Source organism: Pseudophryne corroboree, chromosome 6 (assembly GCF_028390025.1).
Source record: "Pseudophryne corroboree isolate aPseCor3 chromosome 6, aPseCor3.hap2, whole genome shotgun sequence".
Taxonomy (NCBI): domain Eukaryota; kingdom Metazoa; phylum Chordata; class Amphibia; order Anura; family Myobatrachidae; genus Pseudophryne; species Pseudophryne corroboree.
Window position 1 is genome coordinate 72,260,347 of NC_086449.1, and position 17,890 is coordinate 72,278,236.

General features: G+C 45.0%; 1 protein-coding gene across 16 annotated transcripts in view; it reads left to right on the top strand.

The window, feature by feature from the left end:
* Positions 1 to 17,890, top strand: part of CACNA1A (calcium voltage-gated channel subunit alpha1 A) — a 502,477-nt gene that overhangs the window by 201,245 nt on the left and 283,342 nt on the right. For 13 of the 16 annotated variants that reach the window (XR_010180475.1, XR_010180476.1, XM_063931156.1 and 10 more), the window contains 3 exons: positions 11,339 to 11,442; positions 13,835 to 13,950; positions 16,994 to 17,047. Coding sequence is in view for 14 of the 16 variants with exons in the window: in XM_063931156.1 (XP_063787226.1) it covers positions 11,339 to 11,442; positions 13,835 to 13,950; positions 16,994 to 17,047 (274 nt within the window). In the remaining 2 variants the exon portion in view is untranslated. The remainder of the gene's footprint in view (positions 1 to 11,338; positions 11,443 to 13,834; positions 13,951 to 16,993; positions 17,048 to 17,890) is intronic. The other 3 variants (XM_063931145.1, XM_063931155.1, XM_063931149.1) reach the window with 2 other exon arrangements.

Genomic DNA, 17,890 nt, shown 5'->3' on the forward strand with positions numbered 1-17,890 from the left:
TTGTTGAGATGTGCACCCTGTAGGGGGTTAGATTATTCTGTTTGACGGTGTATGTGTGACTTGGGTGAGTGGTGGTCTCCTACTGCTTCTCTGCTCAAGGGCAGCATCATGATATAAAGGGAAGTGGTACACCCTCCCCCCTCCTCCCCATTCTCTGGCAGGAGAGACACTCGCTTTCTTAGGATGCTTTCTCCTGCCGCTTGTATTTTTAGCATCAAGAAATGGGCACAGGAACCTTTCACTGCACACGTAGATTAGAGCACCACCCCCATTTCCCTGCGGGGACATGAGGGAGGGAGGCGGTAACCCTACCACTGCTGGAAACCTGGAGAGCATTTCCACACTTTAAATGTCCTGGACTTATCTCTGATGTGTACAGTCTAATCGCTGTTTTCTAATTCATCTATCTCTGATTTATTACATGACTTCTCATCCTATAAATGTCCTTTATCTGTCACTGATCCATTATTACATGGTGGTCCCTCATCCTATAACTGCCCTGTACTGTATCTATCGCTGATATGTTATTACATGCTATAAATGTCCATTTTTGCTGATCGATTATTACATAGTCCCTCATCTTATACAACATGCCCTGTATCTAAGATCTATTATTACATGACCCATTATTTTATAAATGTTCTGTATCTGTCACTAATCAGTTATTACATGACCTCTCGTCCTATGAAATTCCTGCATCTACTATTAATCTACATCCTGACCCCTCATCCCATTACTGTCCTGTATATGACGCTAATATTGATTTATTATATGGCTCATTATCCTGAAGCTGTAGTGTATCTATCACTATGCTACATTTATCACATCTCTGTCACTGATCTTTTATTTCATGACCTGTTATCTAATATTTGCCCTGTATCTGGGATTGATCTTCATGTACCCTCAGCCCATAACTCTCTTTTCTTTATCAACTAATCCATTATTACATAACTCCTCACCCTATAACTGATCTATATATCACTGATCTATCATCCTATTATTACTGTCTTATATCTTTCACTGCTTTATTACATGACCTCTCTGACCTTTTACATGACACCTTATCCTATAACTTACCTGTATTTATCACAGATCTTCTTAGCCTATATTTGTCCAGTATCTGTCACTCAACTGTTGTTACCTGACTCCTCATCCTATAACTGTCCTGTATACTATACGTTGTTGTCCTATATCTTGCTTGTATCTATCGATGATCTGTTATTATATAACTCTTTAGTCAAGTGGTTCCCAAACCGTTTTGAATCACGGCGCCCCAGACTATCACAAATCACAGCACCCCAGGCCAAAGTTTCTTATTGCGAAATTCAGAAAAACATGTTAAATGAAGTAAATTGTGTTTATATGTCATCCTTAGGCTGAGCTATATGGTGAGGGACAGGATTTGCTTCCGTTTGTCCACATAGTGCATGATGGGAAGCCACGAGCACTGGTTTTGCTTATTACATTGACCATAAATAGTTTGATTTATTCCTGGACTATCATCCCAGGCAGCCCTGCAAGTGCCCAGAGGCACCCAGTCTGGAACCACTGCCTTGTAACTGTTCTGTATTTGTCACTGAAATATTACATGAACTCCTTATGCTATTACTGGTTTCTTTTATCGCTGATTAATTATATGACCCCTTATGTTATAACTAGTGATGAGCGGGTTCGGTTCCTCGGGATCCGAACCCCCCCGAACTTCACCCATTTTACACGGTTCCGAGGCAGTCTCGGATCTTCCCGCCTTGCTCGGTTAACCCGAGCGCGCCCGAACGTCATCATCCCGCTGTCGGATTCTCGCAAGATTCGTATTCTACATAAGGAGCCGCGCGTCGCCGCCATTTTCACTCGTGCTTTGGAGATGATAGCGAGAGGACGTGGCTGCGTTCTCTCAGTTTCTGTGTTCAGTGTGCTGCAAATATTGGTGCTCAGTGTGCTGCAAATATCTGTACTCAGTGTGCTGCAATTATCTGTACTCAGTGTGCTGCAAATATCTGTACTCAGTGTGCTTGCAAATATCTGTGCTCAGTGTGCTGAAAATATCTACGTTCTGTGCCTGAAAAATGCTCCATATCTGTGCTGCATTGTAGTATATAGTAGGAGGACAGTGCAGAATTTTGCTGACCACCAGTATTATATAGCAGTACGGTACAGTAGTCCACTGCTCTACCTACCTCTGTGTCGTCAAGTATACTATCCATCCATACCTGTGCTGCATTTTAGTTGTGCGCAGTATATAGTAGGAGGACAGTGCAGAATTTTGCTGTGACCACCAGTATATATATAGCAGTACGGTACAGTAGTCCACTGCTCTACCTACCTCTGTGTCGTCAAGTATACTATGCATCCATACCTGTGCTGCATTTTAGTTGTGCGCAGTATACTATATAGTAGGAGGACAGTGCAGAATTTTGCTGACCACCAGTATATATATAGCAGTATGGTACAGTAGTCCACTGCTCTACCTCTGTGTCGTCAAGTATACTATGCATCCATACCTGTGCTGCATTTTAGTTGTGCGCAGTATATAGTAGGAGGACAGTGCAGAATTTTGCTGACCACCAGTATATATATAGCAGTACGGTACAGTAGTCCACTGCTCTACCTCTGTGTCATCAAGTATACTATGCATCCATACCTGTGCTGCATTTTAGTTGTGCGCAGTATACTATATAGTAGGAGGACAGTGCAGAATTTTGCTGACCACCAGTATATATATAGCAGTACGGTACAGTAGTCCACTGCTCTACCTCTGTGTCGTCAAGTATACTATGCATCCATACCTGTGCTGCATTTTAGTTGTGCGCGGTATATAGTAGGAGGACAGTGCAGAATTTTGCTGACCACCAGTATATATATATAGCAGTACGGTTCAGTAGTCTATTGCTCTACCTCTGTGTCGTCAAGTATACTATCCATATCTGTGCTGAATTGTAGTTGTGCGCAGTATATAGTAGGAGGGCAGTGCAGAATTTTGCTGACCACCAGTGTATATATATAGCAGTACGGTACAGTAGTCCATTGCTCTACCTCTGTGTCATCAAGTATACTATCCATATCTGTGCTGCATTGTAGTTGTGCACAGTATATAGTAGGAGGACAGTGCAGAATTTTGCTGACCACCAGTATTATATAGCAGTACGGTACAGTAGTCCACTGCTCTACCTACCTCTGTGTCGTCAAGTATACTATCCATCCATACCTGTGCTGCATTTTAGTTGTGCGCAGTATATAGTAGGAGGACAGTGCAGAATTTTGCTGTGACCACCAGTATATATATAGCAGTACGGTACAGTAGTCCATTGCTCTACCTCTGTGTCGTCAAGTATACTATCCATCCATACCTGTGCTGCATTTTAGTTGTGCGCAGTATATAGTAGGAGGACAGTGCAGAATTTTGCTGACCACCAATATATATATAGCAGTACGGTACAGTAGTCCACTGCTCTACCTCTGTGTCGTCAAGTATACTATGCATCCATACCTGTGCTGCATTTTAGTTGTGCGCAGTATACAATATAGTAGGAGGACAGTGCAGAATTTTGCTGACCACCAGTATATATATAGCAGTACGGTACAGTAGTCCACTGCTCTACCTCTGTGTCGTCAAGTATACTATGCATCCATACCTGTGCTGCATTTTAGTTGTGCGCAGTCTATAGTAGGAGGACAGTGCAGAATTTTGCTGACCACCAGTATATATATAGCAGTACGGTACAGTAGTCCACTGCTCTACCTCTGTGTCATCAAGTATACTATGCATCCATACCTGTGCTGCATTTTAGTTGTGCGCAGTATACTATATAGTAGGAGAACAGTGCAGAATTTTGCTGACCACCAGTATATATATAGCAGTACGGTACAGTAGTCCACTGCTCTACCTCTGTGTCGTCAAGTATACTATGCATCCATACCTGTGCTGCATTTCAGTTGTGCGTGGTATATAGTAGGAGGACAGTGCAGAATTTTGCTGACCACCAGTATATATATAGCAGTACGGTACAATAGTCCATTGCTCTACCTCTGTGTCGTCAAGTATACTATCCATATCTGTGCTGCATTGTAGTTGTGCGCAGTATATAGTTGGAGGAGAGTGCAGAATTTTGCTGTGACCACCAGTATATATATGTAGCAGTACAGTACAGTAGTCCATTGCTCTACCTCTGTGTTGTCAAGTATACTATCCATCCATACCTGTGCTGCATTTTAGTTGTGCGCAGTATATAGTAGGAGGACAGTGCAGAATTTTGCTGACCACCAGTATATATATATATATAGCAGTACGGTACAGTAGTCCACTGCTCTACCTACCTCTGTGTCGTCAAGTGTACTATGCATCCATACCTGTGCTGCATTTTAGTTGTGCGCAGTATACTATATAGTAGGAGGACAGTGCAGAATTTTGCTGACCACCAGTATATATATAGCAGTACGGTACAGTAGTTCACTGCTCTACCTCTGTGTCGTCAAGTATACTATGCATCCATACCTGTGCTGCATTTTAGTTGTGCGCAGTATACTATATAGTAGGAGGACAGTGCAGAATTTTGCTGACCACCAGTATATATATATAGCAGTACGGTACAGTAGTTCATTGCTCTACCTCTGTGTCATCAAGTATACTATCCATATCTGTGCTGCATTGTAGTTGTGCACAGTATATAGTAGGAGGACAGTGCAGAATTTTGCTGACCACCAGTATTATATAGCAGTACGGTACAGTAGTCCACTGCTGTACCTACCTCTGTGTCGTCAAGTATACTATCCATCCATACCTGTGCTGCATTTTAGTTGTGCGCAGTATATAGTAGGAGGACAGTGCAGAATTTTGCTGTGACCACCAGTATATATATATAGCAGTACGGTACAGTAGTCCATTGCTCTACCTCTGTGTCATCAAGTATACTATCCATCCATACCTGTGCTGCATTTTAGTTGTGCGCAGTATATAGTAGGAGGACAGTGCAGAATTTTGCTGACCACCAGTATATATATAGCAGTACGGTACAGTAGTCCACTGCTCTACCTCTGTGTCGTCAAGTATACTATGCATCCATACCTGTGCTGCTTTTTTAGTTGTGCGCAGTATACTATATAGTAGGAGGACAGTGCAGAATTTTGCTGACCACCAGTATATATATAGCAGTACGGTACAGTAGTCCACTGCTCTACCTCTGTGTCATCAAGTATACTATGCATCCATACCTGTGCTGCATTTTAGTTGTGCGCAGTCTATAGTAGGAGGACAGTGCAGAATTTTGCTGACCACCAGTATATATATAGCAGTACGGTACAGTAGTCCACTGCTCTACCTCTGTGTCATCAAGTATACTATGCATCCATACCTGTGCTGCATTTTAGTTGTGCGCAGTATACTATATAGTAGGAGAACAGTGCAGAATTTTCCTGACCACCAGTATATATATAGCAGTACGGTACAGTAGTCCACTGCTCTACCTCTGTGTCGTCAAGTATACTATGCATCCATACCTGTGCTGCATTTCAGTTGTGCGTGGTATATAGTAGGAGGACAGTGCAGAATTTTGCTGACCACCAGTATATATATAGCAGTACGGTACAATAGTCCATTGCTCTACCTCTGTGTCGTCAAGTATACTATCCATATCTGTGCTGCATTGTAGTTGTGCGCAGTATATAGTTGGAGGAGAGTGCAGAATTTTGCTGTGACCACCAGTATATATATGTAGCAGTACAGTACAGTAGTCCATTGCTCTACCTCTGTGTCGTCAAGTATACTATCCATCCATACCTGTGCTGCATTTTAGTTGTGCGCAGTATATAGTAGGAGGACAGTGCAGAATTTTGCTGACCACCAGTATATATATAGCAGTACGGTACAATAGTCCATTGCTCTACCTCTGTGTCGTCAAGTATACTATCCATATCTGTGCTGCATTGTAGTTGTGCGCAGTATATAGTTGGAGGAGAGTGCAGAATTTTGCTGTGACCACCAGTATATATATGTAGCAGTACAGTACAGTAGTCCATTGCTCTACCTCTGTGTCGTCAAGTATACTATCCATCCATACCTGTGCTGCATTTTAGTTGTGCGCAGTATATAGTAGGAGGACAGTGCAGAATTTTGCTGACCACCAGTATATATATATATAGCAGTACGGTACAGTAGTCCACTGCTCTACCTACCTCTGTGTCGTCAAGTGTACTATGCATCCATACCTGTGCTGCATTTTAGTTGTGCGCAGTATACTACTGTATATAGTAGGAGGACAGTGCAGAATTTTGCTGACCACCAGTATATATATAGCAGTACGGTACAGTAGTTCACTGCTCTACCTCTGTGTCGTCAAGTATACTATGCATCCATACCTGTGCTGCATTTTAGTTGTGCGCAGTATACTATATAGTAGGAGGACAGTGCAGAATTTTGCTGACCACCAGTATATATATATATAGCAGTACGGTACAGTAGTCCACTGCTCTAACTCTGTGTCGTCAAGTATACTATGCATCCATACCTGTGCTGCATTTTAGTTGTGCGCAGTATACTATATAGTAGGGGACAGTGCCGAATTTTGCTGACCACCAGTATATATATATATAGCAGTACGTTACAGTAGTCCACTGCTCTACCTCTGTGTCGTTAAGTATACGATGCATCCATACCTGTGCTGCATTTTTGTTGTGCGCAGTATATAGTAGGAGGACAATGCAGAATTTTGCTGGCCACCAGTATATATATAGCAGTACGGTACAGTAGTCCACTGCTCTACCTCTGTGTCGTGACGTCAAGTATACTATGCATCCATACCTGTGCTGCATTTTAGTTGTGTGCAGTATACTATATAGTAGGACGACAGTGCAGAATTTTGCTGACCACCAGTATATACAGGTTGAGTATCCCATATCCAAATATTCTGAAACACGGAATATTCTGAAATACGGAATTTTTTGAGCGAGAGCGAAATAGTGAAACCTTTGTTTTCTGATGGCTCAATGTACACAAACTTTGTTTAATACACAAAGCTATTAAAAATATTGTATTAAATGACCTTCAGGCTGTGTGTATAAGGTGTATATCAAACATAAATGAATTGTGTGAATGTACACACACTTTGTTTAATGCACAACGTTATTAATAATATTGGCTAAAATGACCTTCAGGCTGTGTGTATAAGGTGTATATCAAACATAAATGCATTCTGTGCTTAGACTTAGGTCCAGTGGCGGAACTAGCGAGCGGTGGGCCCAGGTGCGACAAAATGCTTTGGGCCCCCCATCCCACCCAAGTCCACCCCCTCACCCCTGGAGAGGATCTGGTGAGGGGGACCTGCTCAGGGCCAGAGAAATTGATACCTAGCAACAGTGCCGTAACTAGACATTTTAGCACTGTGTGCAAGAAACGGCATCGGAGCCCCACCCATGCATGCAAAACAGGGGCAGTGCGCGCCGTAGGCGCGCGCAAAAATACATAGTGGCATGGCTTCGTGGGGAAGGGGTGTGGCCACAAAATAATACCAATTCATAAAACGGTGCACAGAAGTCTCCATTATTCAAATTACGCCGCACAGTAGCACCACTACACCAGGTGGAGACTCTTTTACACCTTACGGCGGACAGATTCCTCTTTTTACACATTACGGCAGACAGCGTCCCCTTTTTACACATTACGGCAGACAGCGTCCCCCTTTTTACACATAACGGCAGACAGCGTGCCCTTTTTACACATAGCGGCAGACAGCGTGCACTTTTTACACATAACGGCAGACAGCGTGCCATTTTTACACATAACGGCAGACAGCGTGCCATTTTTACACATAACGGCAGACAGCGTGCCCTTGTTACACATAGCGGCAGACAGCATACACTTTTTACACATAACGGCAGACAGCGTGCCCTTGTTAAACATAGTGGCAGACAGCGTACACTTTTTACACTTAGCGGCAGACAGCGTGCCCTTTTTACACATAACGGCAGACAGCGTGCCCTTTTTACACATAACGGCAGACAGCGTCCCCATTTTACACATTACGGCAGACAGCGTCCCCTTGTTACACATTACGGCAGACAGCGTGCCCTTGTTACACATTACGGCAGACAGCATCCCCCTTTATACACATTGCGGCAGGCAAATTCCCCCTTTTTACACATTGCGGCAAGCAGATTCCCCCTTTTTACACATTGCGGCAAGCAGATTCCCCCTTTTGACACATTGCGGCAAGCAGATTCCCCCTTTTTACACATTGTGGCAGGCAGATTCCCCCTTTTTACACATTGTGGCAAGCAGATTCCCCCTTTTTACACATTGTGGCAGATTCCCCTTTTTTACACATTGCGGCAAGCAGATTCCCCATTTTTACACATTGTGGCAGGCAGATTCCCCCTTTTTACACATCGTGGCAGACAGTCCCCCCGGGCGGCTGTGTGCTGCGGGCAGCGGTTGCCCGCAGCACACAGCGGCATGTAATGAGTCAGTTTGACTCATTACATGCTTTGGGCCCCTGGACAGAGGCGGGCCCCAGTGCAACGCACTGGTTGCACTGGCGGTAGTTCCGCCTCTGCTTAGGTCCCATCACCATGATATCTCATTATGGTATGCAATTATTCCAAAATACGGAAAAATCCGATATCCAAAATACTTCCAGTCCCAAGCATTTTGGATAAGGGATACTCAGCCTGTTTATAGCAGTATAGTACAGTAGTCCACTGCTCTACCTCTGTGTCGTCAAGTATACTATGCATCCATACCTGTGCTGCATTTTAGTTGTACGCAGTATACTATATAGTAGGAGGACAGTGCAGAATTTTGCTGACCACCAGTATATATATAGCAGTACGGTAAAGTAGTCCACTGCTCTACCTCTGTGTCGTAAAGTATACGATGCATCCATACCTGTGCTGCATTTTAGTTGTGCGCAGTATATAGTAGGAGGACAGTGCAGAATTTTGCTGGCCACCAGTATATATATAGCAGTACGGTACAGTAGTCCACTGCTCTACCTCTGTGTCGTGACGTCAAGTATACTATGCATCCATACCTGTGCTGCATTTTAGTTGTGCGCAGTATACTATATAGTAGGAGGACAGTGCAGAATTTTGCTGACCACCAGTATATATATAGCAGTACGGTACAGTAGTCCACTGCTCTACCTCTGTGTCATCAAGTATACTACAAAAGTTCAGTAAAATTACCCAAAAATCAAAATTAAAAGCGTCTGATGAGAAGCGTAAACTTGCCAATATGCCATTTACGACACGGAGTGGCAAGGAACGGCTGAGGCCCTGGCCTATGTTCATGGCTAGTGGTTCAGATTCACATGAGGATGGAAGCACTCATCCTCTCGCTAGAAAACTGCAGTGCCACTGCCACTCCTAGATGGGCCAGGTGTTTGTGTCGGCGACTTGGGTCGCTTAGCTTAGCCATCCAGCGACCTTGGTGCACCTCTTTTTTTCTTTGCATCATGTGCTGTTTGGGGACTATTTTTTAAATCTGCCATCCTGTCTGACACTGCAGTGCGACTCCTAGATGGGCCAGGTGTTTGTGTCGGCCACTTGGGTCGCTTAGCTTAGCCATCCAGCGACCTTGGTGCACCTCTTTTTTTCTTTGCATCATGTTCTGTTTGGGGACTATTTTTTGAAGTGCCATCCTGTCTGACACTGCAGTGCCACTCCTAGATGGGCCAGGTGTTTGTGTCGGCCACTTGGGTCGCTGAGCTTAGCCATCCAGCGACCTTGGTGCACCTCTTTTTTTCTTTGCATCATGTGCTGTTTGGGAACTATTTTTTAAATCTGCCATCCTGTCTGACACTGCAGTGCCACTCCTAGATGGGCCAGGTGTTTGTGTCGGCCACTTGGGTCGCTTAGCTTAGCCATCCAGCGACCTTGGTGCACCTCTTTTTTTCTTTGCATCATGTGCTGTTTGGGGACTATTTTTTAAATCTGCCATCCTGTCTGACACTGCAGTGCCACTCCTAGATGGGCCAGGTGTTTGTGTCGGCCACTTGGGTCGCTTAGCTTAGTCATCCAGCAACCTCGATGCAAATTTTAGGACTAAAAATAATATTGTGAGGTGTTCAGAATAGACTGGAAATGAGTGGAAATTATGGTTATTGAGGTTAATAATACTTTGGGATCAAAATGACCCCCAAATTCTATGATTTAAGCTGTTTTTGAGGGTTTTTTGTAAAAAAACACCCGAATCCAAAACACACCCGAATCCGACAAAAAATTTTCAGGGAGGTTTTGCCAAAATGCGTCTGAATCCAAAACACAACCGCGGAACTGAATCCAAAACCAAAACACAAAACCCGAAAAATTTCCGGTGCACATCACTAGTTATAACTTACAGAACACATCTCTGTCACTGATGTTATTATTTGACTCCTCATCCTATAATTGTCCTGTGTCCAGTGGCTGGCCGGGCAGGGGGGCAGGGTGCCCCGCCTCCCCAGGCCAGTGCAATTTAAGTGTTCCAGTGGCACCTGACTGCAGATTCCCTGTAAAAAGCTTGGCCGCTTGCTTGGGTCTGCCCCCCCCAGGCTGAATGTTGCCAGCCAGCTGCTGCCTGTATCTACAGTATCACTAATCTATTCTATAATTCGTAATCCTATTGAACCATTATATCTTATACATATTGTAATATTATGGATTATGTAGTATTGTGATATTTATTACTTGCCCCTCATCTTATAACTGTACCATGTCTATAGTCGGGGGCATCACATGGGGGGTGCGGCACGTACTGAGGCGTCACCTGCCGAGGGGTGACACCAAAGTGCTGGCTCCTGCTCATAGACAAGAGCCGGGTGCTGCACTGTAACATTACAGTGCAGGAACTCGGCTCCTGTCACTGTGTAGGAGCCGGCACTGCAACAGGAGAACTCCCCAGGGGCAGCCCGCTCCTCCCGGACTCCCGACATGATAAAAACAGGGATCAGGAAGCCCCTGTCCCACAAGACCACACCCCATCCCACTAAGCCACACCCATTCACATGAAGCCACTCCCCCTTTGTCCCGCTGCACCGGGTGTCAAGGGGCTTAGTGACACCTCTTTCTACAGTATTATTAATCTTTTACATGATCCCTCATGGTGTAACTGTCCTGTTGCTGTCACTGACCTATTACATACTACTGTATATACAGTAACTGTTCAGTATCTTTACTGATTTATTACTTATTTCTACATCTTGCATAACGTTACTAATTCTTTTTTACAAGTCCTATATGTGGTCCATTACTCTATAAGTAGCACGTATCTCCACCTGTCATACAGTAGCTCTCTTCTATATATTATTTCTCTGACACTTGTGTGTAAGACACTTGCTATATCTGACCTGTGCTTTTCTCTTGTCCACAGAGCAATGACGTGTTTGGCAGTGCATGGAACTGGCTTTACTTCATACCCCTTATTATCATTGGCTCCTTCTTCATGCTTAACCTTGTTCTAGGTGTCCTATCAGGGTAAGAGCACTTGGACTTGAAACCGAAAATGATATTGTATCAGCAGAGTCCTCTACTACAGTGGTTTTCCTCCTCGGTCCTCAAGTACCCCCAACAGTTCATGTTTTCCGGGTCACCTAGCGGTTGAACAGGTGTATTCATTACTCACTGACACATTATAAAAGACACACAGGTGGAGCAAATGATTTCACTTGCAATCCTGTGAGGAGACCTGGAAAACATGAACTGTTGGGGGTACTTGAGGACCGAGGTTGAGATCCACTGCTCTAGTACACTAAGCCTGGGGCAGGGGGGCACATAGTTGCATTGTGCAGCTGCGATTTTATATGCAGCAGACGCGTGAAAATATGTTAAGGACGCAGCCATTTTGCGCACAGAACCCCCTTCACACACACACACACTGCCGGAGTCTCATATGCGCCAATCAGTTACATAGGCGGGAATATTGATCGGACCATCAGAGCTCATGGCAGCCCTACGCCGTCTCAGACTGAGTGGCCACTACACAGTGGCTGACTAGGCAACGCCCATAAATAGGTCCCCTCACGCCTGCATTTTTCTGCCCCACCCCCATCCCCCGGTAACCTCCCCCAAACACTGACTACATGTCACTAACTCTGCGAATAAATCCTCTTTGTCTGCAATCGCTAATAGCTGTAAATGCTCTTTTGCTAGGGTCTGTAGTTGGTGGGGGTATATAAGTGGTATTGCCTTGTGTTTAACTGTAATCAGTAAATGTATATGTAAAGATCTGTTAAACTTCTGGTTGTTCTAGCCCAAACTTGCAGATTAGCTGTACTAAAATATTTTCCATGTATTGGCATGTCTGTGCCCCCTGTGAGTGTGGCCCCCACACTCCCTGGAATCCGATTCTAACACCTGTCAGGATTGGTTGCCTTCTAAACTCTCATCTTTCCTATGTAGAAACACTCTCTGCCAATGGCTTGTCTCTCTCTCTCGTGACGTGTAGTCAGCACTGTCTCTTGTGCTCTGTGCTGCCCTCCCTTTAAAAGTGCTTCACTCCCACTCTTACGCCACAAGTGGGTGCTATATAGAGATCGGAAACAGAGTGTGGTGGACCGCAGTGGCTACCCTACAATGATGGAGATGCACAGCCGATGGCCAATATATCGTTAGATATATCGCCACTTTGGTGTGTGTATACGGACGGTCAGCCGACGGCCCGTACACAAGCTGCAGCAACCGGCAGTGACTGACAGCTGAACTGGGCAGGCGTGTGTAAATGCCTGCCCAGTTCATGACGTCAGTCCCTGACAGATCGTGCAGTGTGTATGCACAGCACACTGCCCGATCCGGCTTTAGATATATCTGCAGATCATTTGATCTGCAGATATATCTGTAGGTGTGGACCCAGCATTAAACATAAAATTGTGGTTTTTGCACACACAAAGTAACGCTTCCGTAAAAGTATTATTTTCTGGATGTATTTTGAGTATTTTCTCATATATCTTACAACAAGTGAGTTTAGATTACATACACTTCTAGCGAAAAAATTGCAGCCATTGGCTTCAGCGAAGAAACCTGAATATATAGGGTAAAGAAGAAGCATGTTGTAAGGATACATGTAGGTCTAACTAGGACGCATTTCTAAGGGGCATGGCTGACCTGCGCCTCTATGACACTACTGTACTACATCTGCATGTGGGTGCACCTGACATAGCTCTACAAGCCCAGATAGGCACAATTATAAGATGCGCGCAACACAAACTGTAGTTGTAAGAAGCCTTATGCGAGTTGCATTTTTCCGTGGTGCAAATGGAGTAAGGGCTTAATTCAGACCTGATCGCTAGCAGGCGATTTTTTCACAGCTGTGAACAGATAGTCGCCACCTACAGAGGGAATGTATTTTAGCTGTGCAAGTGTGCGATTTTGTGCAGTCTCTGAGTAGCCCAGGACTTACTCAGTCGCTTCGATCACATCAGCCTGTCCGGGACCGGAATTGACATCAGGAACCCTCCCTGCAAACGCACGGACACGCCTGCGTTTTTCCAACCACTCCCAGAAGACGGTCAGTTGCCACCCACAAACGCCTTCTTCTTGTCATTCTCCTTGCGAATGCCTGTGCGAATGGATTCTGCGCACAAACACATCGCTGAGCGGCTATCCGCTTTGTACCTGTGCGACGCGCCTGTGCATTGCGGTGCATACCATACCATACTGTCCCTTTAGACTTGGACACACATGAATTACACAGGTTCTGTGGCTGCTTAAAACCAGGTGAAATGCATGCTTGAAGTCAACCAGCCACAAAACCTGTATAAATCACGAGTGTCCTGGTTTAAAGGGATAGTATGGTCAGCCTACTGATAACTGGACAGGCCGCACTGCTAGGTGAGGGAGATATAATACTTTCACATTTTGTCTCTCGCAGGGAGTTCGCCAAAGAGAGGGAGCGAGTAGAGAACCGGCGAGCATTCATGAAGCTGAGGAGACAGCAGCAGATTGAGAGGGAGCTGAATGGATACATGGAGTGGATATCAAAAGCAGGTGGGGGCCAGTGGCATCCTGTGATTTTAGAACTGCTTATTAATGGTGACCAGTGTTGTGCCTGTATCTCTTTGACACACCAGCTCCAGCTGTACACAAACATAGATTTCTTCATTGTTTACCTGGACGCATATTAAGCGTGGCTTGTGGATTCAGACCACAGAAGTTTGTTGATCCTCACAATCTCCCAAGTCACGATAAGACCTGGTTTCCTCCGTAAACATCTGGTCTCTTCCATTAACATAGAAAACTTAAGGACCAGATTTATCAAGCCTTGGAGAGTGATAAATTACACGGTGATAACAAACCAGCCAATCAGCTCATAACTGTCATTTTTTAAACACAACCTGTAACATGGCAGTTGGGAGCTGGTTGGTTGGTTCTTTACCACCGTGCAATTTATCACTCTCCAAGGCTTGATAAAACTGGGCCCTTTGGGCTCATTCTAAAGCATCTTAAAAAAAAATTGTTGAGGGCCAAACCAGTATTTGCCTCCTATCGCTAGTCCCTAGTAAACTGATGGGCTGTATTGCCACCGTCCACATCATGTCTGGAACCACTTTTCTTACAATGGCACAGTGTGGTAGACAGTAACAAACACCAACACGCAAAGAGAATATTGTAGGACGCCCGGAACATGTTTAATACGGCACACGTTTTTATAGGCTGACCATATTATCCCTTTAACCGGGTGGTATTCAGTATACCGGTTGTTGGGATCCCGGCGCACAGTATACCGGCGCGGAATCCCGACAACCGGCATACGACACCTTTTTTCCATCTTGGGGGTCCACGAGCCATCTGGAGGGAGAATAGATAGCGTAGCGCGCCCACAAGGGACTCATCTGCACTCGCCCCGCTGTCGGCAAGCTAGCGGTCAGGATCCCGGCACCGGTATGCTGCCCGCCAGGGACCCAGCCGCCGCCATCTCATACCACACCCCTTTAATTACACAGGTTCTGTGGCTGCTTAAAACCAAGTGAAATGCAGGCTTGTAGTCAGCCAGCCACAGAACCTGTGTAATTCATGAGTGTCCCGCATTAAAAGGATAATATGGTCAGCCTAGTTAATATTAGTAGTCGGGGAGTGCAGTCCAGTCATTCAGCGTTTCATGTACACTCTAATGGACACGTTAGTGCCACCCATTATCAATGTAAACTTATAGAGCAGGGTTATTTAACATGCGGCTGATTGTGAGTAAACAGCCGATTAAACTTGTGGATCCTGTTGCTGTACTGCAGGGGTATTTAACGGGCGGCCCTACAGCTGCTGTGGAACTTCACATCCCAGCATGCCTTGCCACAGTTTACTTATTAGGGCATGCTGGGATGTGTAGTCCCGCAGCTGCTGGAGGGCCGCATGTCGAATACCCCTGTTAAAAAAGCATGGTGCGTATAATGCATACTTGCCTACCTGACCCTCTCCATGAGGGAGAAAATGCTCTGTTCCTGGACTTTCCTGGTAATGTATGATTGCCATCACCTGTGGTGAAACACCTTTCTTATCAATTAACTAGCTCACCACAGGTGATGGCAATCATACATTACCAGGAAAGTCCAGGAACAGAGCATTTTCTCCCTCATGGGGAGGGTCAGGTAGGCAAGTATGGTATAATGGTCTCTTGTTAATGGCAGTTTACGTTTTCCTATGCTAGTTGCATAAATAGCTGCTATTACCTGTCACCCGGGAACAGTCTCTACTGCCCCCTACTGGGATATGTCATACCATGATGCAGATGCTGAAAGCACTGTAATACACAGGGCAGTGTTGGTAGTCCCCACCATAAGACATGCATCAGCAATCAATAACACATTACTTGTTCGTCTTTGACCTCAGCTATACCACACAGCTGAGCGCGGCAGCGACTTCTCTATCCCCCAAAGTAATTTTGAATCTGCAATTATGAATACAAAATTCACTTAGGGTTACCAGATCAGCGACGTAAGCCTTGACACTTATTAATTATACATGATCCATGGCTATTGTGTTGCTGCGTACGCTGACTGCTTTCATGGTAAACCTTCCGGCATGCATATACTATAGTGCAGCCAGGTAGCAGTGTGTCGCTCATGACCATATATTTACATGGTGTGTCTGGTAGCGGCTACACTCCCCGCATTGTAGCTTCGCTTACACACTGCCCACCGACAATCCTATTGATGCTTGTAGAACAGTGGTTCCCATACTCTGACATTGTGTAGTTGGCTTACCACACTGTCCCTTTAAACAGTGACGCTCTTGGATTACACAGGTTCTGAGACTGAGTAAAACCAGGTGTAATGCAGGCTTGGAGTCAGCCAGACACGGAACCTGTGTAATTCATGAGTGTCCCAGGTTTAAAGGGTTAACATGGTAAGTATACACATCCGCCACCCGCTGTGCCTGTCTAAAACAGGTCAGCTGGCAGTAGTTTTGGGTATGCCGGGAGTTGTAGTACCACAGCGGCCTTGACTACCTCTAGCACAGAGTGGTAAGCCCCGTACACACAGGAGATTTCTCCCAGAGATGTGTGCTGAGCGATCTAGTATGAACACTCCGCACACATTGCGATGTGTGCTGAGCGAGGGGGAGATAGGGGGGAGGAGGGTGGCAGGCGCTCATTTCACCCAGTGGTGAAATGAGCGATGTGCTAGATTCTGCCTGCATGCAGGCCAGTCTAGCACCAACGATCGCTATCACTATGACGTATACACACGGAGGGATCCGTGCTTAACTTCAAAGCAACTTAGTCAGATTGCTTAGAATTTAAGCACGGATCTCTCCATGTGTACCCCCCTGCAGACCAAGTGTCCGGAGATTGCACACGAATACTAGCAAATGAACTTAACTCCGTCTTCATTTTAAACGTTTTGTAAAATCTGTGCAGAGAACTTTGCTCACGTTAACCCTGTTTTTCTACTGTGCTTCCAGTGGATCGCCCAATGAGATCGTCCTATTTGTATCTTCTTGTATTTCTTTCTTCCTTTCTCTACACTCCATCTGCACCACTTCTCTCTTTAATAATCACCGTGTTGGATTCTTGTTTCCTTTGTGGTCTCCCCAGAAGAAGTGATTCTTGCAGAAGATGATAGTGATGTTGAGAGACTTCCTTACGATGGTAATTCAGCTGTGATAGCTATAGGGGAAGCATCATATGGGGGGGTACACTTACATGTTACTGTTTGGAGTCTCCATTGTAAGGTGATCGGGGGGGGGGGGGGGGTCGTCTGTCATTCATGTAGTGTGGTGTTGGTCACTGCAGTATATATGCACATACTTTGCTATAGATAACGCTGAAGAAATGTGATTTTGGCTTCTGAGAGAGATGGTCATTGTGATAACATTGGGCTTTATTCAGGTTTGTTAGCAAACCAAAAATGTTTGCAATTGGGTAAAACCATGCTGCACTGCAGGGGGGACAGATATAACATGTGCAGAGAGTTAGATGTGGGTGGGGTGTGTTCAAACTGAAATCTAAATTGCAGTGTAAAAATAAAGCAGCCAGTATTTACCCTGCACAGAAACAATATAACCCTCCCAAATCTAACTCTCTCTGCACATGTTATATCTGCCCCACCTGCAGTGCACATTGAGGGTAATTCCAAGTTGATCGCAGCAGGAAATTTTTTAGCAGTTGGGCAAAACCATGTGCACTGCAGGGGAGGCAGATATAACATGTGCAGAGAGAGTTAGATTTGGGTGGGTTATTTTGTTTCTGTGCAGGGTAAATACTGGCTGCTTTATTTTTACACTGCAATTTAGATTATTGCAGATTGAACTCACCGCACCCAAATCTAACTCTCTCTGCACATGTTATATCTGCCTCCCCTGCAGTGCACATGGTTTTGCCCAACTGCTAACAAAAATCCTGCTGAGATCAACTTGAAATTACCCCCATGGTTTTGCCCAACTGCTAACATTTTTGGTTTGCTAACAATCCTGAATAACCCCCATTGTCTGA